At 39.2% G+C, this 21,659-nt stretch overlaps 2 protein-coding genes across 2 annotated transcripts in view; both read right to left on the bottom strand.

The window, feature by feature from the left end:
* The window catches only part of LOC117301382, a 28,703-nt gene extending 22,789 nt beyond the window's left edge, over positions 1–5,914 (bottom strand). The window contains exons 1-4 of the mRNA XM_033785329.1: positions 5,823–5,914; positions 4,992–5,019; positions 4,441–4,538; positions 183–293 (exon numbers count right to left, since the gene is read on the bottom strand). Coding sequence (XP_033641220.1) covers positions 183–293; positions 4,441–4,538; positions 4,992–5,019; positions 5,823–5,874 — 289 coding nt within the window. The 5' untranslated portion in view covers positions 5,875–5,914. The remainder of the gene's footprint in view (positions 1–182; positions 294–4,440; positions 4,539–4,991; positions 5,020–5,822) is intronic.
* A 12,064-nt stretch (positions 5,915–17,978) lies between these two features.
* On the bottom strand, positions 17,979–21,433 carry LOC117301730. Its single transcript, XM_033785757.1, has 2 exons — positions 21,006–21,433; positions 17,979–18,147 (listed from the first exon to the last, which is right to left on the bottom strand). The coding sequence occupies exons 1-2, from the start codon at positions 21,431–21,433 to the stop codon at positions 17,979–17,981; spliced, it is 597 nt and encodes a 198-aa protein (XP_033641648.1).
* Between the last annotated feature and the right edge of the window lie 226 nt (positions 21,434–21,659).

Genomic DNA, 21,659 nt, shown 5'->3' with positions numbered 1-21,659 from the left:
TGTTTTTTTCTGCCATTATTATCTCGCAACTTCGACGACCAGTTTAATATTTTCATATTATGTTGAGATACACCAAGTGGGAAGACTGGTCTTTGACAATTACTAATAGTGTCCACTGTCTTTTAGACCAAGAAATATAACTGCATAAAACTTATAGTGTTGCATCCAACGTACATACTTACCACTATCGTAATGTTGTATAACCTTGTGGTTGTCGATTAGTGACGCAGGCGGTGACGCAGATAGATTAAGATCTACACTAGCTGCGGTGTCTGCATGGAACGATCTCGCATCTGCCAAAAACAAGAGAGCCATTATTGAAGCCAGTTATAATAATTATACAAATATTGATAGAATTAAGTAAATGTGAGAAATGGCTCCCTCTGAAGTAACGTAGTTTTTTTCAGAGAAGTAATTTCTCACTTAAACATTTGAATTGATCAAGAGACCTCGATGATGTTTTTCTTTCTTTCATTATTCTCTCGCAACTTCGACAACCAACTGAGTTCAATTGCTCACAGGTTTTTTATTTTATGCATAATTATGTTGGGATACACCAAGTGAGAAGACTGGTCTTTGACAATAACCAAAGACGACCAATTGAGTTCAAATTTTCACAGGTTTGTTATTATATGCATATTATGTTGGGATACAAAGAGTAAGAAGACTTGTCTTTGACCTTTACCAAAGGTGTCCAGGGTTGGATTTCACAAAGAGTTAAGTGTAAGTTTTTTTAAGGGTCATGCAGGTGTGAAAGATGGGGGTCGGCGGAATCCAATTACATTTTGCAACTTTGATGTACTATGAAGACTATTTACAAAAATGATATTAAAAAAATCTGCAGTACCCCCCCTGGAAAATAATGGTACCTCCTAAAAATGAGCCCAGAATCATGTACAAGAAAGAGCTTAAAAACAGTTTTACGTCAAATTTACAGAAGGTACTTCAGAAAAACTAAGCAATCTATTGATCTCAAACAAAAATAATTTTAATGTGCATACCTTTGTGCTTGCATACACAACAGTACACATGGTTACTACTTTAGCAACATTTTTTTTCTGTTACACCAAATTACTCCATTTTGCAAAATTTCAAAAAAGGGAAAACATTGATTTTTTGCCCTTTTTTGAATTCAAATATTTTCTATATTCAGGCTAATTTCCAAACGTCCTTGATAAAAACATATTGCACACCCTTCAGCAACAGCTCTATGCTTTCAAAAGTGTGGGTTTTTATTTATTCCTTGAGTGAGAGGTCTTGAAGTATTTGCCATTTTGTGTTTTGTCAAGTTTGCAACAAGTTAGACTTTCCTTTAAAAAAAACATGATTTTAAAATAAATTTCATTTATTTTGCAATCAAGTTGAACAATTAGGATAAAGTAAAATACAAAAATGGACCTTGACCATGACATGTTTAATGGTGCTTTAAAGCTATATCTATGGGTAAACAATTGCTTTATAATTACTAGTACCGCGGGGTAGGCCATTGAAGTTTGTTGCTATAAACCATTACAGTCTATTTCTTCTTCTGTTTTATCCTTTTTGTTATCACCTCAACTGAAATTAATCACAGTTAATATTCAGTTTAATTTATTTTTTGGAGAAACACTAGAATTGTGTTTGTGATAGATGTCAAGGCTTGCAAACCACACTTAATGATATCAAGCGTAAAGCTCAAGCCTACACAATGCCTGAAGTATAGATAGATTCCGAGTTCTTCATGAATTTTCACTACTTGGAGTCGGACATACTTTCTTGGAAAAGATACCTTTTGAGAATAGTAAACCAAGAACTTGGGAAACAAAATGTTCTCAGTCAACTTGGAAATGATGGTGCCTTGATTATTATGGACTGGGCCATGAAATACCTGCCACAGAGATATAGGGAAAAAATGACAGATTTTTATGAGAAGTGTGGCATTAGCTGGCACGTCAGCTGCGTCATCACAAAGAAGGAGGATGGTTCTGATTTTGATGTCAATTGTTATGTACACATCTTTGAAAGCTGCATTCAGGATTGGTATACAGTGGCAAACATAATTGAAAAACTGCTAAAGACCGCAAAGAAAGATAACACCAACATCGGAAAAGTATTTCTCCGCAATGATAACGCCAGGTGTTATGATAATGCTCACTTACTGCTAGCATTGCCCAGTATTCCTGAGAGTGTTGGCCTAAAGCATAGAGGAAGGACAGAGATATGCCGCTTTGACTTTTCAGATGCACAATCTGGTAAAGACATTTGTGACCAGAAGATATCACCTATGAAATCACATATGAAATTCTGGGTAAATGAAAAGCATGACATTACAAATGCAGAACAGATGAAGGAAGCTCTAGACTCCCATGGTGGCATCAAAGGATGCCAAACTGCTGTTTGTCAAACCAACTAACAGAGACAAGAGGGGAGTGGCAAGTGGGAAAGAATAAGTCTGCTGAATAACTTTGAATTCCGCGATAAGGAAATTCGTGCATGGAAGGCATATGAAATAGGAACTGGTAAAGACTTCGAAATAGAAGCAATGGGAAAAAATTCCGAGGGAACACATCCCTTGAGATTTTGAGCCACCACGAGAGTTGGGAACCATGCCAAGGACATCGATGCCAGGCAGGACAGGTAGATCAAACCTGTTTTCTTGTTAAGAACCAGGTTGCTACCTATGCTTTCGAACACCTCAATAAGTAAATATCCACATGGATACTGGAGTTCATGTAAAAAAACTTGAGCAGGAATCAACGTACGATCGCATAAGAAAGCAGTGGGCGGACAAAGATTCAGTGCCTCTGATACCAGCAGCTGAGAAAGAGTCTAGCACCAGCTCAGGTACTGCAGCTTGATCAGCTGGGAAAATGATAATACAGAACATGGGATGGGCATTGAAAGGTCCAAGAAAGGGATCAGCTTTGTCTGAAAATGTCAAATTTTTTCTGACTGATTTGTTCAACGCAGGTATAAGAACTGGGCACAAAGCCGATGTCATGTAAGTTGCAAAAGTCATGAAAACCTTGAAAAATATTAACGGTCAGTTTGTTTTCCTTCCCGCAGAATGGCGGACTGCAAAACAAATTTCAAGTTTTTGAGTAGGCTTGCAGCTGCTCAGATAAGGCATCAAGCAGGCCAGGGTCACCATGATGTGGTGTAGATGCCAGTGAAGAAGACTTTCGTTCTTGGGAAAGTTCAGAGAACGAAGAAAGACTTCGCAAATCAGTTTATGCTGAAAAGTGTTTATGACGATTAGCAAGGACCAAAATACAAAAGGCTTATAATTAACAGAGTACAGTGTATTATCAAAAGTAACTGTTTTATATTTTTTTCCAATGTAAATGAATCAGAAATATAAAAAGGTATAACAGGTAAAACTGATTTATTTATGTCATATGTCTCAAAAGTGTTATAGATCAGAAGTTTGAAATGCTATTACAACTGCAAATGTTTCTGATATCGTCACAGCGTCTATACCATTGCATGCATTCACTGACTTGTGAATGTGAAAGTAGAATAGGTTCTCCCTTGAGTAAATGGAATGTAATGTTCCAAATTCGTTAAAATGTATTTTTTTATCAAAGAACAATGATGCTTTGTATCTATTTAGTTATTAGAACTCAAAAGTGTCAATAAAAAGGAAGCGGTAACTCAATTTAAACTGGAAAACACTATTTGTTGCTTCCAAATAAGGGTAAATATAACCCATATACAAAATTCCCTACCCCAACAATTTTGAAAAAACCCAAATGTTCAACTTAATATCCTTCAAGTACACAACATAACCTCTTACAAATGTGAGTTTCAATGTTGAACTAGCCTGAATAAAGAAAGTACATTGAATTCAAATTTCAGTAATTTCGGAAGTTTTGCGTAATTTAAAAAACGTAATTTTTATGCCATTTTCAAAATTCACTAGCAAAATTCCTAAACCTAACAAGCAAATTCAAGAAATGCTATGTTATTATATATAAAACACTACAGACATGACCCAAAAATTGTAAAAATTGGTTGGGTTTAGAGCACTTTTCTGTAAAGATAGAATTTAGGGTAATTTCAGTAAAAAACACTATTTTCTTTGCATTGGAGGTGTCCAAATTCAGGGGGGTCTCGCCCAAGCTAACAGAGGGGTGCCATGATTTTTTTAACGTTGCCAATGGGGAACCATTCACCCCCCTTGATGATCCCCAAAATATAATTGAAATTCGCCGACCTTCATCTTTCAACTTTTTAAACAGCCTGCATGAACCTTACAAAATCTTACACTTAAGACTATAGTCTTATCTCGAGTTATGATATCTCTTAGGACACAAGTTCTAAGTTATGACTCCTAACTCTTTGTAAAATCGACCCCAGTGCCTTTAGAAATCGACCCAAGTGCCTTTAGAAATCGACCCAAGTGCCTTTAATCATGAAGGTAGAAATAGACCTCGTTTCATTTGAAACCAAAATGTTTACCTTGCTCTCCTCCGTTCGGTTGAATCGGTGAGATTGTGTGCGCGTTTCCTTGTGAGTGGCCTGCTCTGAAAGTAACAGAAGCTGTGCTCGCAACAAATCTGCGTGAGAAAAAACACACCACCTTTTACCAGTTTATTTACTTTCACTTAATTATTGTTTTAGTTCCCAAACACATTATTAATTAGTGCATGCCTATAATCACAATCGAAGTGAAATAACCAAACATGGGATGGGAGACAAATCAATTGGTTTTTCATTTGTGATTTGAACCCAAGACCCAAATGAGGACCATTGATTTTGCTTTCATCCTATGTTTGTTTTAGTTAACTTTTCTTTCATTTCTTTTTGATAACGAAACAAACGAATCATGAAAAGGAGCTACTATATAATACAATGTATACTTCAAATAATATAACTTGGCAATAATGTTGGTTGGGAACACACAATACAGGAATATTTAGTTATTGACTTTGAAAGAACACCCCAAAACAAGAGGGAAAACTTGAAATGAGCCATCAAATATGCATGTTTTCCTGAGCATCGTTACTTACGTTTGACTTGCAGGAATCGCTGAATAACCTAAACAAAAATAAAGTCATGCAATTAGACTTGTATCTTTCTAACACTATCGAAGTATTGAATAAACATATCATGCACAAAATATCGGCCCCTGAAATAGCATAATTTCAAATAAAAGCAGATGTGACAATATCTCTATACTTTTATAAATAACAAGTCACTCATCATGAGCAGTATTATATGTCATTGAGACTGCTAGTATTAGGAAAAGGGCAAAACAAAAATTGTAGTAGAGGTTGAGGACGTTATTAATATGAATAATAACTCTTTCGTAAGTGTCTTGATGACGTGAGAGTTGTAACTTTGTTTCCACTTTTCTTAACTTTACTCGTTTTTTTTTTACACTCCTCGGGACCGACCAAGAAGTGTCCCACACGTTTGTTTTTCTAATAACCCTAATATAACAAAGCCATTTACTACACTCTATTGTTTGTGATCTTTAATTACTAAAATAAAAAACAAATACGCGAAGTGTAGCAATTGCAATCTGCTTCATGATTTTGTTCACCACATAATTTTGCATTGGAAGTGTGAAATAAACAACAACAATGATGACGGTTAGATTGGCTGTAGCGACAATGCTACTGCAAGCAATAGCCTTGTTGAATAATGGTGGACACTTTGGCATTGAACTGTTCGATTTGGTTTAGATATGATCAGATTTACCCAAACCTACTATAGTACTGTGGCCACTATACCTCATAATGGCTTATAGTTTTCTATTTGTGGTAGTTCTAACTATTTAAACAAAGGTTTCGTCAGTACACGATTCCAAAATTCCCAACTTGAATATAAAGTCTTACGTTTTTTATGTAGCCTTAATGCAACCACTATCAGGCTGATTACGATCACCATTGCCAACAGTCCAGCTGATGATGCGGCTATGATTAAAACAAAGCCATTTCTAGAAACAGGTGCAACTGGAACAGATGCAGTAGTAGCTAACCCTTTGACATGACAAATACAAAATAAATATGAAAACTAGTCAGTCTGCCGTGCACGATGAAAAACTTATTTCAGTTATACTTTTAGAATACAACCATCATTACAAATATCGTCATGACTGCTTGAATTAAAATGCTCAGCATTCTTCCATTAAGGAACTGTGTGAACTGTGTTTTCTTTTCTTTTTGCCGGTGTATGTGCTTGCTGGGTGCAGACCACTGGACCGCGGAGTTTGTTTTCATGAAACAGGTCAGTACAACCAGTGAGAGAAAGAAATATGATTTGTTGTTAATGCGTTGAGCAGATATGGCCACAAGAACTTTCTTGAAATACTCTCTTGACGATCAGATGGATCCAGTATATGAGAATGTATTTTACAACCAAGTTACGGAAGGAAAATATAGCAGTTTTACCTTTTGCTGTTTTCGTGGTTAAGGTTTGCAATTCTGTCGATCCAACATCATTCAATGAGTTTGTCGTCGATAATGGACCATCTTTATGAAAGCAAACTTAAATGTAATTGATAAGGGAATAAAAGGGTAGCGATGAGTTTTTTAACGGCCGTTTAAACCGGCAGTTTCGTTGCCGTGTGATAAAGGCCCAAGCCGAAGGCGATGGCCTTTATCGCACGGCAACGACCCTGTAATATGGCAGTTTTACCTTTTGCTGCTTTCGTGGTTGATCCAACATCATTTTAATGAGTTTGCCGTCGATAATGGATCATCTTTATAAAAGCAAATTTAAACGTAATTAATAAGGGAATAAAAGGGTAGCGACCAGTTCTTTAACGGCCGTTTAAAACCGGCAGGGTCGTTGCCGTGTGATAAAGCACGGCAACGACCCTGTAAGGTTTTAAACGGAAGTTTAAGAGCAAGTCACTACTCTTTTATTCCCGTTCACAAATGCCCTTTTGTCGAACGTTAAAAAAATACAATTACGGGCTCTTAAAGTTTGAAAAGAATACCACCACGACGCGCGGTGTCGGCCGGGGGCGGAGCTCCAAAAGGGGGAGATTTTAGCATATTTTAAGAGGCTGTATCTCGGAAACGGTATAGAGTATGGATTTGTTTTTTTGTTTGTGTTCATTTTAGCCATAGTGGGACTGTTAGTAAAGTTTCATGTAAATCTGAGCTAATTTGACAACTGGTTAATTTCAACCCTTAGGTGTGTACACTAAATATTTGGGGGAGGGGGTCTCTGGCAGGCCCTAATGCAGCAGAAAATTTGTCTGGCGGTTGAAATTTTTTTCTAAGCATGATGTTAATGACCATTTCCACTTGGTTTCATGTGGTACCTAGAATGTTTGATTCAGCCCATTATTTTGTCTCTTTGTTGGGGGTCCATGCGTTACACACAGCGGGGGGTCCCCGGCAGTTATCCCCTAAATGTTCCTGTATACTCAAATATTGGTACCTCGTTCCTTTAACCAAAGTGCTCTGGGCTGCCGCTCTATTTGGATGAAGTAAAATGGACACGTTGTATGAAGTCACACAACTAAAATCTCCTCTGAGATGGCACATGCTGGTTTTCGGTTTAAATTGCAAAAAGAATGAACTCTTTATTACAGGCACCTAATATCTGTTTTTGGCAACCACTTTACTTTTACACAACTTGCAAACTTATTGTCACGAGACAAGTAACTGACCCGGCTTTCCCGCTTGTTTAAGATACCATGCAATATTTGCAAACTTACCCCGGACGACAATTTCTGTAGAATTGTAGTTGGACTGGTTGTAGAAAGTGTCATGGACGTCACATTGGTATCCTCCTCCATCGTTTAAGTTTACTTTTATTACCGTAAGATTACAGCTTGTCTTGCCGTGATGAAGCGCGTACTTTACCGTCTGGTCGACGGAATAAAAGACCTCGCCTGATGAACTGCAAGACTGCAGTATGGTGTTGTGGAGTGACCACTCAAAGGTAAAGTTTCTCTTGTCAGTTGTGCCGCTGTCGATCACAGAGCACGGTAAAGTGGCGTTCTCCCCTTCTCCCGGAGTACGTTTTCCATCAGTCTGAACAGCAAAGTTGACTATCGGACAAATTAATTATTAATGTTACAATGAGTGATGTGTTTTCATTTCCTGACTTGTGTTCGGAAATGTTTCAATGTAAACGCTATTGATGTGGTAAGATAACAGTATGAGGGATTTGAGGCATTACATGGTGAGGTATCAATATTATTTGGTTTGTGGTAACACCAATATCTACTTGCTGGGTTGATTATATTTTTCTTTAAAGAACTTCCAACGCGGAGTAGGTTTTCTTGGGAAACTTCTCAGTTCTTAAAGGAACTGTCCTACTCTTCAAGACAAAAAATAGTTAATGGCCTGACGTTTCGACCCTAGCAGAGTCTTTCTCGAAGGCTAAATGACAACACAACAAACATGAACAGGTAACTAAGTGAAACATAAGCAGTGAAGTGGAAATACATGAATGGGGTTAGAAAGCATACATAAAAAAGCAGGGGGTAAACAATGAATAGGGGGACAAAAAAGGGGGGGGGGGGTGAAGGGAAGGGGGCTGGCTTGACCACAAGCAAGAATATGGAAACACAAAGGACAACATCGAGGGTGGTGAGGTTGGGTAAAAAGTAATTTATATTAGTGAATGAGGCTCAGGCTAAAAAGGCTGTGGGGAAAAAAGGAGACGGCAAAACAAAAGGTTTATTAGTCGTTTCCTTCTTGGATGTTCAGACCATGGGGTTGAATGGTCTGGAGGCGTCTAATCCAGAGTTTCTCCCTACTCAAACGCACAGTCTCTCTGTGGTTGCCTAGTGCCTCTATGCCCTGTAAGATCATGTCAGAAATGGAGTGATTAGGAAGATTGAAGTGATGACCTACAGGTGTATCTAGCTTTTGGGTCTTGACTGTAGATCTGTGGCCGTAGAAACGCCTCTTGAGTGTAGTTCTTGTTTCACCTATATATTGAACACCACAGACTCTGCAAGATATGAGATAAATGAGATTAGTGGTGGTGCAGGTGACATGACCCCTTGTCTTATGGGTGGTACCGCCGGTGTTACTGGTGAAGGAGTCCGATTCCCTGATGTGTTGTCTACAGACGATGCATTTGGAGATGTTGGAACACCTAAAAGTTCCCTGTGGTAGAGGGGGATTAACATCATCATTAATGGGAGGGACTTCTGCTCGGACAATGAGATCCCTGAGACTTGGTGGGCGTCTGTAGGCAACTATGGGTTCTTCCTGCACAGCACGTTGAAGTCGATCTGATGTGTGAAGAATATGATGGTTAGAACTGGTTATTTTACGAATGGGAGGAAGTGAGGGGTGGAAAGTGACAACAAAAGGAACTTTCCCCGTAGGACTCTGTTGTTTCTTGGGTCCTTTGGAAAGTACTGACTCCCTAGAACGAGCCTTGACTTTCTGGATAGCTCGATGGACTGCTAGAGAGCTATGACCCCTGGAAACAAGGTGTTTCTTAAGTTCCTGTGAGTGGTGGATAAAATCAGAATCATTAGAACAGATTCGACGGAGTCTGAGGGCCTGACTGTAGGCTATGCTGGTTTTGCAGTGTCGGGGGTGACAGCTAGTGGAATGTAGGTATTGGTGTTTATCTGTGGGTTTAACGAAGAGATCTGTGGTTAAGCCTACATCCGTCTTGAGAACCTTGACATCCAGAAAGTGTGTATCCTTGGTTGAGTATTCGCTCGTGAATTTGATGGTCCTGTGGAAGGAATTTATGTGATTAATAAAAGCTTTGAGGCTTGCTTCATCGCTTGTCCAGATGAAAAAGATGTCATCGATATAGCGCCACCAGACCCAGGGACGGCAAGGGGCTGATGCCAACATGCGCTGTTCAAGATGGCTCATGAAAAGGCACGCCATTGATGGTGCCATACGTGTGCCCATTGCAGTGCCCTGTACCTGTAGGAAATTCTTACCCATGAAAGAAAAGTTGTTTTTTGTTAGAACATGTTGCATGAGGGATACAATGTCTGAAATGGGCGGTGATGTGTGACCACTCTTAGCCAGAGCTGAAGAGCAGGCAGCAATCCCTTCATCTTGGGGAATGTTGGTGTATAGAGAGGTTACATCAAAAGTACCGATGATGGCTGTATTAGGGACCTGCTTCTGAATACCTGCGATTTTGCGGAGAAAATCTGGAGTGTCATGAATGTATGATGGAATCTGCGGCATTAACGGCTTGAGAAAACTGTCAACAAAAAGAGAAATGTTCTCAGTGGGGGAACCATTGCCAGATATGATGGGTCTTCCTGGGTTGTCTGGTTTATGTATCTTTGGAAGGAGGTAAAACCTGGCTGTTCTACAGTCGACCGGGGAGAGAAACTTGTGAGCTTTCTTGGAGAGGTTGTCACGGTCATGCATTTCGTCCAGTGTTAGTTGAATCTCCTTTGAGAAGGTGCCTGTTGGATCAGTGTCAAGTGGTTTATAATTAGTTTGGTTGTTCAGTTGTCTCATGGCTTCATCGATGTATTGCTGGCGGCCCATGACAACAACAGCAGAGCCCTTGTCGGCTGGCTTGATGATGATATCTTTCCGTGCTCGTAGAGTCTTAAGAGCCTCACGCTCTTCTCTAGGGAGGTTGTCATGAGTCCTGTGGGTAGAAAGATCATTCGAGTTAATTTGTGAGCTAACAACCTGCACGTAAGTTTCAAGGGAAGGAACACGGTTCTTAGGTGGTACCCATTTACTCTTACAGTAAAATGGCTCAGGATCTATGGGTGGTGAGTCGAGGAAGAATTCACGGAGTCGAATTCTACGGTAGTAGTCAGTTAGGTCCTGACTAAGCTCAGCCTGATTAACTGTGGGAGGAGTGGGGCAGAAGTTAAGTCCCTTGGAGAGAAGGTCATTTTCTGCATCTGAAAGGGTACATGATGAGAGGTTAATTACTGTGGATTGAGGGGCCGACGGTTCAGCTTCAGTGGGTACATTGCGTTTGAATCGTCTCCGTCTGTGATGCTGCTGTTTGGAGACAAGACGACCAATCTTGCCATTTCTCCTAGAAATCAGAACAGATTCAAGTTTAGTTAAACCAGCATCGATCTCACTGGTGAATTGCTCAAAACGGGCACTTGAGCAGATGGACCTAAGTTCTGCTTCAAGATAGGATATATCTCGGTTGAAGCTGTTGAGACAAACATCACAGTGTTCTGTTAGAATACGAATGAGACTAAGTGAAGTACTATGGAGTGTGGTGTTCCACTGTCTGCGGAGTGGGGTACACAAAGACCCAAGGGCTGGGTCAAATTTCACCTGTAAACCTGTGGGAATGAAACGGGTTAGTGTGTAGAACCTGTAGTTGTCTCGATGATACGAATAACGTAGTGCTTTCTCTTTTAGTTTCCTAAGTTCCTGAAACAAGCGAACGCAACTTTGGTTAGACATGGTGAAAAAGAAAACAAACAGGAACAAATCTGTAGAGAAAAGCAATACAAAAATGTTAACAAACTGAGGCTGGCGGTAACACCAAGGGATGGTAATCTAAAGAGGAGTAGGGGTGGTTCTGAGAAGAACCTTTGGTTTCAATTGGAGAAAATGTTAAGTTGACAAAGACATGAATAAATTGGGGAGGAAAACAACATTAATATACAAAAGGGAAGTGCACTAAAAAGGAAACAGATTTTAGTGAAAATGCAGGGTGTATAGAGTAAACCTGGAGGGGGAGGAAAACTGTGGTTAATTATACAAGGGGGAAGAACTCATGAAGGGAAAAAAAAGGGACATGATGAAACAAGTAGGGAAACAAACGGGAAAACAAAAGTGCTGAAACAAAAGTTCAAGCAACCTGCCACAAAGAAAAACAAGCAAACAAATGAAGAAACCTGTGGAGAAATATAGTAAATTTAGTAATTGAACATAGTCAAAAAGCAAATGGGAGAAACAAATTGGTTATTATATATGGAGAGAAGGCAATGAGAGACAGAAAGAACAAACTGTGAAATACAACCAACAAATAAGACAAAATGTAACAAGAGAGACTGTGCGTTTGAGTAGGGAGAAACTCTGGATTAGACGCCTCCAGACCATTCAACCCCATGGTCTGAACATCCAAGAAGGAAACGACTAATAAACCTTTTGTTTTGCCGTCTCCTTTTTTCCCCATAGCCTTTTAGCCTGAGCCTCATTCACTAATATAAATTACTTTTTACCCAACCTCACCACCCTCGATGTTGTCCTTTGTGTTTCCATATTCTTGCTTGTGGTCAAGCCAGCCCCTTCCCTTCACCCCCCCCCTTTTTGTCCCCCTATTCATTGTTTACCCCCTGCTTTTTTATGTATGCTTTCTAACCCCATTCATGTATTTCCACTTCACTGCTTATGTTTCACTTAGTTACCTGTTCATGTTTGTTGTGTTGTCATTTAGCCTTCGAGAAAGACTCTGCTAGGGTCGAAACGTCAGGCCATTAACTATTTTTTGCATTTATACTCTCGGTCCATTTGGTTGGTAAGTTGTTTGCAACAGCTAATTCTATTTTCTCACTCTTCAAGACAGTTTGTTTTGTATTATTACTGAAGGGCTACTTGTACCCTTTCGGTACAGAATTATTATTTTTATTTTTATAATTTACAGGGTGTACAGAAGGCAATGGTGAAAGACTTCTCTTGAAATATTATTCCATGGAATACTTTACATTTTGAGAAAACATCAAAACAATATAAATTCTCGATATCGAGAATTATGGATAAATTATAAACACGTGTCATGACACGGTGAAACGTGCGGAAACAAGGGTGGGTTTTCCCGTTATTTTCTCCAGACTCCGATGACCGATTGAGCATAAATTTCTACAGGTTTGTTATTTTATATTTAAGTTGTGATGCACGAAGTGTGGGCCTTTACCGAAAGTGTCCAATGGCTTTAAAAACGTTAACAAGTGGCACGTTTTATAGTTTTAATCTAAACCACTGATCTCACACACTTGCAAGATTTTAGGATGTTTAATATAAACTGACATGCCAATCTTTTAAAAGCAACAAGCAAACATGCATGGACAATGACACCAAACTATTAATATGTGTTTGCAATCACCAACAGCTTTTAAAGGTCACAATAGTCCTCGAATGAGTGTGTCATTGTTCAGCAACTTAAAATGTTGGTGATTTTGTGAGACATACTTCAAAGTTAAATTCAACAAGGAAAACAAGGACAAGTTTAAGCTTTCTATATAGGTTCCATTATAGTCAATTTCATTTTGTTTCGAGGCAAGACTTACCTTGTTTGACTTTAAGATTTGTCTCATTCGAATAACTGTTGATTAGTTCATACACTTTACACCGAAACACGGCCTCAATATTTGAAACGATTATGACAATTGAAATATTTTACCAAACACCTTTTAAAAGTCCCATTATTTGCTAAATTTTTCGTACGAGTGTGTCCTTTTTTAGCACCATAAATTGTTGGTATTGTCAAAACAGTTTCATTACTATTGGACAATCCAAATGTGATGAAATCTGATTGATTCCATTCTTTTTAAGGTAAACACTCACCTTTTTTAATTTTAAGATGTGTCGTGTTTGAGTGACTGCCGATTTCTCCGTACACGAAACATTTTAACAAGGCTTCATCTGCAAGGCCTATATTCAATATTGTTTTTTTAGCACCATAAATTGTTGGTATTGTCAAAACAGTTTCATTACTATTGGACAATCCAAATGTGATGAAATCTGATTGATTCCATTCTTTTTAAGGTAAACACTCACCTTTTTTAATTTTAAGATGTGTCGTGTTTGAGTGACTGCCGATTTCTCCGTACACGAAACATTTTAACAAGGCTTCATCTGCAAGGCCTATATTCAATATTGTTAGATTGCCATTGTCTTGATTAAACTCCACAGTATTGTTCTTGAACGACACCACTCTACCACATCCTGCAATAGAAACACCTTCCGCGTTTTCCAACACAACCAACCATTGGAGACCTATTGATTCATGACATGGTTGAATAAATGTACCATTCCCATACCGAGCCTTGCATTCTAATTCTACGTCGTCACCTTCAAAAACTGAGACGACTGGTGGCATGTCTATCGTGATGTTTCCAAAAGAGACGCCACCTGTTCAAAATACAAAGAAGTTTTTTTTATCTTAAAGTTGAACCCCTCATAAATATTTCACCTAAGCTTGACAATACTTTCGTTCGTTGACGTGTTTTTGTTTCCAACACTGCATCATATGTATTTATTTTAAGGTAGCTTTTCAACTAAAGACTAAAACTATTATTAATGTTTTTATGCACGATATTTCTCTATAATATTTACACTCGACTTACCTTGAAACAAAGTTCCAACAATTAAGAAGACTGCGAACTCCATTAAAATAATGGCGAATATCTACACAATGATAAAATGTGACATGTTGTTCTTAAACCATGCGAAACCTTAACTACTGCAGCGAAACCTTAACTAGTACCAGTTCTATCGGCTTAGTGAGGGGATTGCTTGTGTATTGAAAACAATGTAAAGCAAGGAAGTGATGAAGTTCTTACCTTTTACAAACATGCGCACTATTTACCTAGAGAAACAACTGTCAATCTTCTTTCGTGAGTGTTGGTTCCACTATCATTTTCTTCTCTACCTATCAAACAAAACGGCTGCGAAAACAACTGCTTTCAGGCTCAAGGCTAGTAAAAGGTTTCGCTTTTCTTTATTAGAACACAGAATGCAGAAAAAAAGGTTCACACACTTGCCAAAAACAAGAGAAAAAGAGAGAAGAAAACAAAAACTCTTATCACATTGAAAATAATTTAGTTACAATTCCCGTATACGTCTTTCATGAAATTCATGTTACTCAACCAGATCCCGCAACCTGTTTCTTCCATTCATCCGCACCCAGTGCATGCTAGCCACATCATTCGATTCTTTGGTCCACGTTTTTGGAACTCAAATCCCTGCGATTTAAGAACAATTGCCGTCCGTATATCGATTTAAGATCTCATACAAAAGTGTCCTCATCTCCCACTATGTAACATAGCTTTTCTTCCTCGCACATTTCCCACTTTCTTCACGTCGGTTCATGAAATTCATGACTACTCAACCAGATCCCGTAATAACCTGTTTCTTCCTTTCACCCGCACCCTGTACTCTAGCAACACCCTTCGATTCACGCTAGATGATGAAAATCCTTTACACAATATTTCGAAATGTAATGTGGGTGAGGAGGGTATTATACGCCTCTCTTAAACAGCCAAAAAAGGATGATCTCAAATATATAGATATTACAGTTTTCTAATGGCTGGGGTCCATAGGAAACATACAAAAAATATAATGTGTCTCCCTCGCGTTAAAACATAATAAAAATTGTTTTTCTCCAGAACGCTCCAAGCCAAATTTCTGAAAAAGGCGGGGTAAAACACCACCCAATACATGACCCGTGACGTCATCGGCGGCTAAATTATGGAACCTGCACGTACACGTACACGACAATGTGTAAACAAAGTAATGTACAATAGGCAATGCGAATACATGTATAAATAGACGGATTGATCAAGATGTCGAACACCTCTAGTAGTACTGAATGGGAAGACCGAGGATGTAGAGTACTCCAGTGACTCTAGATCTTCAAGCTCCTCGGAAGAAGAACTCAGGGCCGATGGAAACGACGTGGAGGATCTTGAAGTGCCCGGAGGTGCCGGTCCAGCGTTGGTTGTTCGCGGTGCCGTACCATACCGGTACGAGCCGGCTGAAGCTGGGGAACTGCAAGAAGGACATCCGCGAAAATGTGGCCCGTCTCAGGAACACTGAGCGCTATGGGATGTGGTCACACATTAACAATAACATGAAATGAAGTACATTTTTAACATTATTATTGTTCCTATTAAATTATTTTATCCCATGTTGTTCCGGTTCCCCTTGATTTTCTTTATGGAATAAACATAAAAATAAAGCCCATACATGCCCAATTGAAATGTAGCCCATCCAACAACCTATAATTCTGAAAAGTTATTTTTACATCATTAAAGGCAGTGGACACTATTGGTAATTACTCAAAATAATTATTAGCATAAAACTTTACTTGGTAACGAGTGGGCATAGGTTGACAGCAAACAATATGTGTAAAAATGCTCTCTCTAAATTAACGTATAGTTTTCGAGAAAGAAGTAATTTTCCATATTTTTGATTTTGAGACCTCAGGTCTCAAAATCAAGCATGAAAGCACATAATTTCGTGTGACAAGGGTGTTTTTTTCTTTCATTATTATCTCGCAACTTCGACAAACAATTGAGCTCAAATTTTCACAGGTTTGTTATTTTGTGCATATGTTGAGAAACACCAAGTAAGAAGACTGGTCTTTGACAGTTACCAATAGTGTCCACTGTCTTTAATTAAATATAAATCTGTGATGACTTTTGGTTTTCTGTCAAACCTGTACAAATATGTCCATGGACATTGTTTACATAAAATATTGGATAGAAGGTCCAATGTTCAGTGTGCCTACATACAATCAAGTTTACACCATGATATCCCACTAAAAACTAAACAGCGTTTTTTTTTTTAAAAGGTGAAACTAAATTTTCATTTTGAAAAACCAACAACTGAACTTTGTGATGTTATTTCTCTTCTTGTATAACAAATGTTCAAAAATAAACCACCTGTTGGCTTTTGCTGATGTTACCAAGACTCAAGATCATCCACTTCCAGATGACTCGCCCGATCGTCGCACACGTGTGTGTGTGTGTTTACCTCAGCTGTCATGTCTTTGACCCGTCGACCGTCGTGATTTTTAGCCCCCGCTCACGTCAGAGGGGTATTACGTAATCATTATCATTCATAAGTAGCTTTATGACTAGAATTATTTATTACTAAATGCAAATTTTGAGAGTAAAATGATTTTTAACCGGTATCTACGATGTCTATTTGGCCATAAAATGTAATAGTTGAAATATTGAGATCATCCTTGATTGGCTGTTTAATGACACAATTTCTGACCGTTCATGTTCACGTTGCTCGCTGAACGTGCAGCTAAACCTCCCTATACGTCCGCCAGGGCGCACGGCCCATTCGTTTGTACGTGTACAAATTCCCTGATAAAACATGTTGAGTCCAGACCGACACACTGCTTCAACACATTTTGTAAATGGACTTATTAGAGTCGTTTTTCTTCAGAACTTTGATAAATTTTATCATCCTTATTCCTGGAACCCTAGTCATATCGTACAACCTAAATAAAAACGGTAAATTGGTCCTACTCCTTAATTTCCTCTCACTTATTTTACTTTAAGAAAGCTCTTTACAAAGTTATTTTAGGGGTTTGTTACGCAGGCCTGTTGTTACGTCCAGTTTGGTCAATTTTGTATTAAAGACAATTTTCTAAAAATGTACCCGATTCAGCCGCATGAGGGCTCTTTTGTTAACCGACAACCAACGTGCCAACCCGACGGGGCCGATTCCTAAGTAGGCTACAAACGGATTTGGCAAAGATGTACATTCCGAGTCCTGACCAACACACTGCTCTAACAAGTTTTGTGAATGGACTTAAGGAAACTTAATGTCGTTTTGCTTCACAACATTGACCAATAATGCAAAGTTCTTGTTTACACCTTCAAAACAGCCGTTGACGTACATTACGTATAAGTTTCACAAACTTCCGTGACGGGGTATACAACTGCAACACTACCTCCATGAACAGACTATTCTAAAACGGTTTCCATGTGCTCATTTGAGTTTAACTGGCAAAACTTGTATGAAAAGAATCAGTAATGTATACACTCTCTTCTAGCAATTTCTATGTGTATGCATATACTGTGGCACCTGTATCCTCTTCGGAGTAGAATTGCTCTCTACCACGCTGAGTACCCCGGCTGATGAAATATCACCAGCGTCGGGTTTTAGGAGGTTGTTGATAAGCTGGTCAGTCGCAAGAGAGTCATCACTCGATGTGCATGCCCCTTGGTCTTCTGCTGACGTTCCATGGTCGACCTTCTGTCGTTTCGCAAAGCTTGAACTCCCCAGCGAGGCGAACACTGTAGACTGTAGGATCTGCATTGCGTCTTCCATCGTTGTCATCTGCTCTTGTAGAGACCCAAACTCTTGTCAAGTAACCCCGGCGTTTGATGATTTGTTGGTCATTTTCTTTGGCTTCGGCTTTGCCTTTCCACCCGATGGATTTCCACCGGATGCAGAGATCGAAGTAGACGGGCCAACAGTTGACACCGTGCCGCTTAACTCAAAGTTCGAAGGGTCGTCGAGTAGACCAAGATATCTGAAGATGGTTGTGTAGACATCGTTGAATTATACCGGTCACAAAAATGCACTAGGGTGTGGACCTTGGGGCTCACTTATATAGGGAGAGGATTCCTTTTAACAAAGACAGTTGTTATGTCCCATGATTAGGGGCAAGCTTTTGCTTAGTTACGTAAGAGAGAGTGAACACACATACAACAAGGTTCTGAATGGATGTGAATGCTTTGGCACAATGGTCAGGATTTGCTCATCTGGAGGTTGAACAAGCCATGATTTGACGTAGCAACTGTCTCTATAGTCTGAGGAATTCAAATATAAGAGGTACATTGTGACTAAGCATATGTCATTGTACCATACTTTATTCAAATCTAACTCACAAAATGGTTTAATGTTACACTGGGTCACATCATGCACCATTCTCTTTCTACACAAAACCCCCGACAAGAGCTGATCGAACGACCACACTCGCCCTCTCGTGGTGACGTCATGCACCTCGAGTCAGCCCCCAATACAAGTGACCCGTTCCACAAGCAGGGCACTGGGGGCTGACCGGGGTGAGCCTCTGGAATGATAAAAATGAAACACTTTAGCTTGAGCAGACCTTTTTATTCTAATAGAACCGATACAATTACACGATCTTAAAGACACTGGAAACTAGCAGTAATTGTCAAAGACCAGTCTTCTCACTTGGTGTATCTCAACATAATTATGCATAAAATAACAAACCTGTGAAAATTTCAGCTCAATTGGTCGTCGAAGTTGCAAATAATAATGAAAGACAAAAACACCCTTGTCACACGAAGTTGTGTGCTTTTTAGATGGTTGATTTCGAGACCTCAAATTCTAAATCTGAGTTCTCGAAATCAAATTTGTGGAAAATTACTTCTTTCTCATAAACTACATCACTTCAGAGGGAGCCGTTTCTCACAATGTTTTATACTATACTGCTCCCCATTACTTGAATACCAAGTAAGGTTTTATGATAATAATTATTTTGAGTAACTACCAATAGTGGCAATGCCTTTAAAATCATGAACTGCATTTTACAAACGGAACTGATCTCCAGCAGTAAACCGTTATACCAAGCGACTGGAAATGGATAATACACACCGAGTGGTGCAGCAACGAGGGCCTTTCATATACAACTTCAATTTGGTATATTATGGTTTTTGTTTTAAACCTCGACTGTTGCTATCAATTAAAATCATTATAAATACGAGATTATATTTTTGTTTTATAACATAATATGGAATCAGCTGCTTGCGTAATTTTTTTTGTAAATACTCAGGTTTTTTTTTAAGAAGTACGCCCCGCATCCTTGCTGTGACTCTACATAAGCATCATTATTTTATTACTAACAGCTTTTTTTCATCTTTAAAACACTTGGTCAATAATTGTGATTATCCCTTTAGCAAGAAGATATGTTAAGTTAATAAAATGTTGAACGACACGAAAAAAAGAGTGTATTTACATTCTTGTAAATAGATTTACCATCAGCTCATAAGTGTCATGTCAAGTACAGATAAAATTAGCTCTTCACAATAACAGAACATTGTAAAATCAAACCGGATATCAAACGTTTTTACAATAACATGGGGGGTTTTACCTTTTTTTCTGTATATCCAGTGTTTAACAGGAAAGAAAGTGAAACTTTCTTTCTCCATCGCGCCTGAAACAACTGTTGATTTATGGACAGGAGTAATTGTTTAAAAGTTAAAAAGAGGACACTTAAAACACTCTCGCGAAAGATTGAAAGTCGTTTACTTGGACAAACAAGAAAGTTCATATATATATGTCGGACTCTGTTATAAATTGCATATTATAACATAATTTATTTAGTCCGACGAAGAATTCTTACTTTAGTTAATAGTCCGACGAAGATTAGTTTATTTAGTTTAAGTTGTCCAACGAGGATTCTTAAGTTTATTATAGAGTCATTGTTTCAACTTTCACCTCCTGTGTGGGTGTTAGTTTTTCTTAGTTTTTATAATTCTGAGAAACATTTGTTTATAGTACCACATCCTTGAGAGGAGTGGCCAGAGTCACTGTCCAGGAATTCCTTGACCATAAGACATAGCAGTTGGTTGCCCCAGGGACATGACGTAAGGCTACGTTGCAATGACTGTTGCAAGGTCAGTAGTTTCCTTGAATTGTGCCCGGATTTGATTGTCTTTAGCTGCCCACACGTTTTCTTAAGAACTTAGGCTACTAATTCTTTTCTCATTGGTCAAGCCCAACCAGAATGTTATTGTTTTAATATTTCTGGCCAAACATAGTTTAACTTTCCTGTCCGAGTGCGTGACCAGCTTGGTATATCCTGGCTCGTTTTCCTCTGGATCCTCAGAGCGAAAATCGGCCTAATGCAAGGAAAAACTACGATCTATTTGCAATAATAACAAACAAGCATTTCTAAAGCGCCCCACGAAGAACGGAGCGCTTGACAAAGAAGAGGAACAAAGAAAACAGTGAATCACGGAAACAAATGAGTTTTCAATTTCCGCTTGAAAACAGACAAAGACGGCGCTTCACGAAAACTGATCGGAAGTTCATTCCAAAGACGAGCCGCCAGCTTTCTTGTACGATCTTTGGACAACAAGCCGGGTCCAATCAGTGGAGGAGCGCAGTCTTGGAGAATAGCGGTTCTCCTGTGATAGCGGTTCGTGGTTGATAGCGCGTTGGGGTGATAGCGCGCCCTCTTGTGACAAATCCAGGAGAGTCTTGAACCAAGACTATCTTGGTCTGTGTTCAGCGGAACCAGTGTTCTGGAGTTGAGTCATGGCAGAAAGATAACTAGGGGCAAGGTTGTTGATAGCCTTGTAGACATACAGCATGAGTTTAAAAGCAATTCTTTGTCTGACAGGGAGCCAAAGAAGTTACCTTAGTAAGTCGATAGAGGGCACGTCCCGTCCACAAGCCATAACTAACCTCGCTGCTTTGTTCTGCAGGCGTTGCGGACGAGTAAGATCGGCCTCGCGCGCCCCATTAAGAAGGCAGTTAGCATAGTCCAGGCGGGATAGGACGAGTCCTCTAACGACTTGATGGCAGGCGTCAATGGTGATGAAGCGCCGAATACGCCACAAGTTACGTATGTGGAAGTTGACGGACTTACATATGGTATTAACTTGACTAGTCATGGTGAGAGATTCATCAATAGTAACACCTAGGTTCTTGATTGATGTAGATCTCCGAATGGATAAAGCGCCCACGCTCAGATGAAGATCAGGAAGAGCAGCAGAGACATTTCTCTTGGCAATTAGAAAGAACTCAGTCTTATCCTGGTTTAAGCGAAGCGTGTTTAGAATCATCCATTCGTTGATCACACCAATACAAGAAGATAACCTTGCAAGGACCTGTTCACAGTCACCATTTGATTTGGGATCAAACTCGGCATAAAGTTGTATGTCATCCGCGTAATGAGATATTGAAAGCGCGGATGATATTACCTATTGGGGAGGTGTATAAGATAAACCCATGTGGGCCTAAAACAGAACCCTGCGGTAAGGAGTACCGCATGACATGATTAGAGGAGAA

This window comes from Asterias rubens, chromosome 17 (genome assembly GCF_902459465.1).
Source record: "Asterias rubens chromosome 17, eAstRub1.3, whole genome shotgun sequence".
In the NCBI taxonomy this organism is placed as follows: Eukaryota; Metazoa; Echinodermata; class Asteroidea; order Forcipulatida; family Asteriidae; genus Asterias; species Asterias rubens.
The sequence above is the reverse complement of the archived record's forward strand: the minus strand, read 5'-3'. Positions and strand labels throughout refer to the sequence as shown.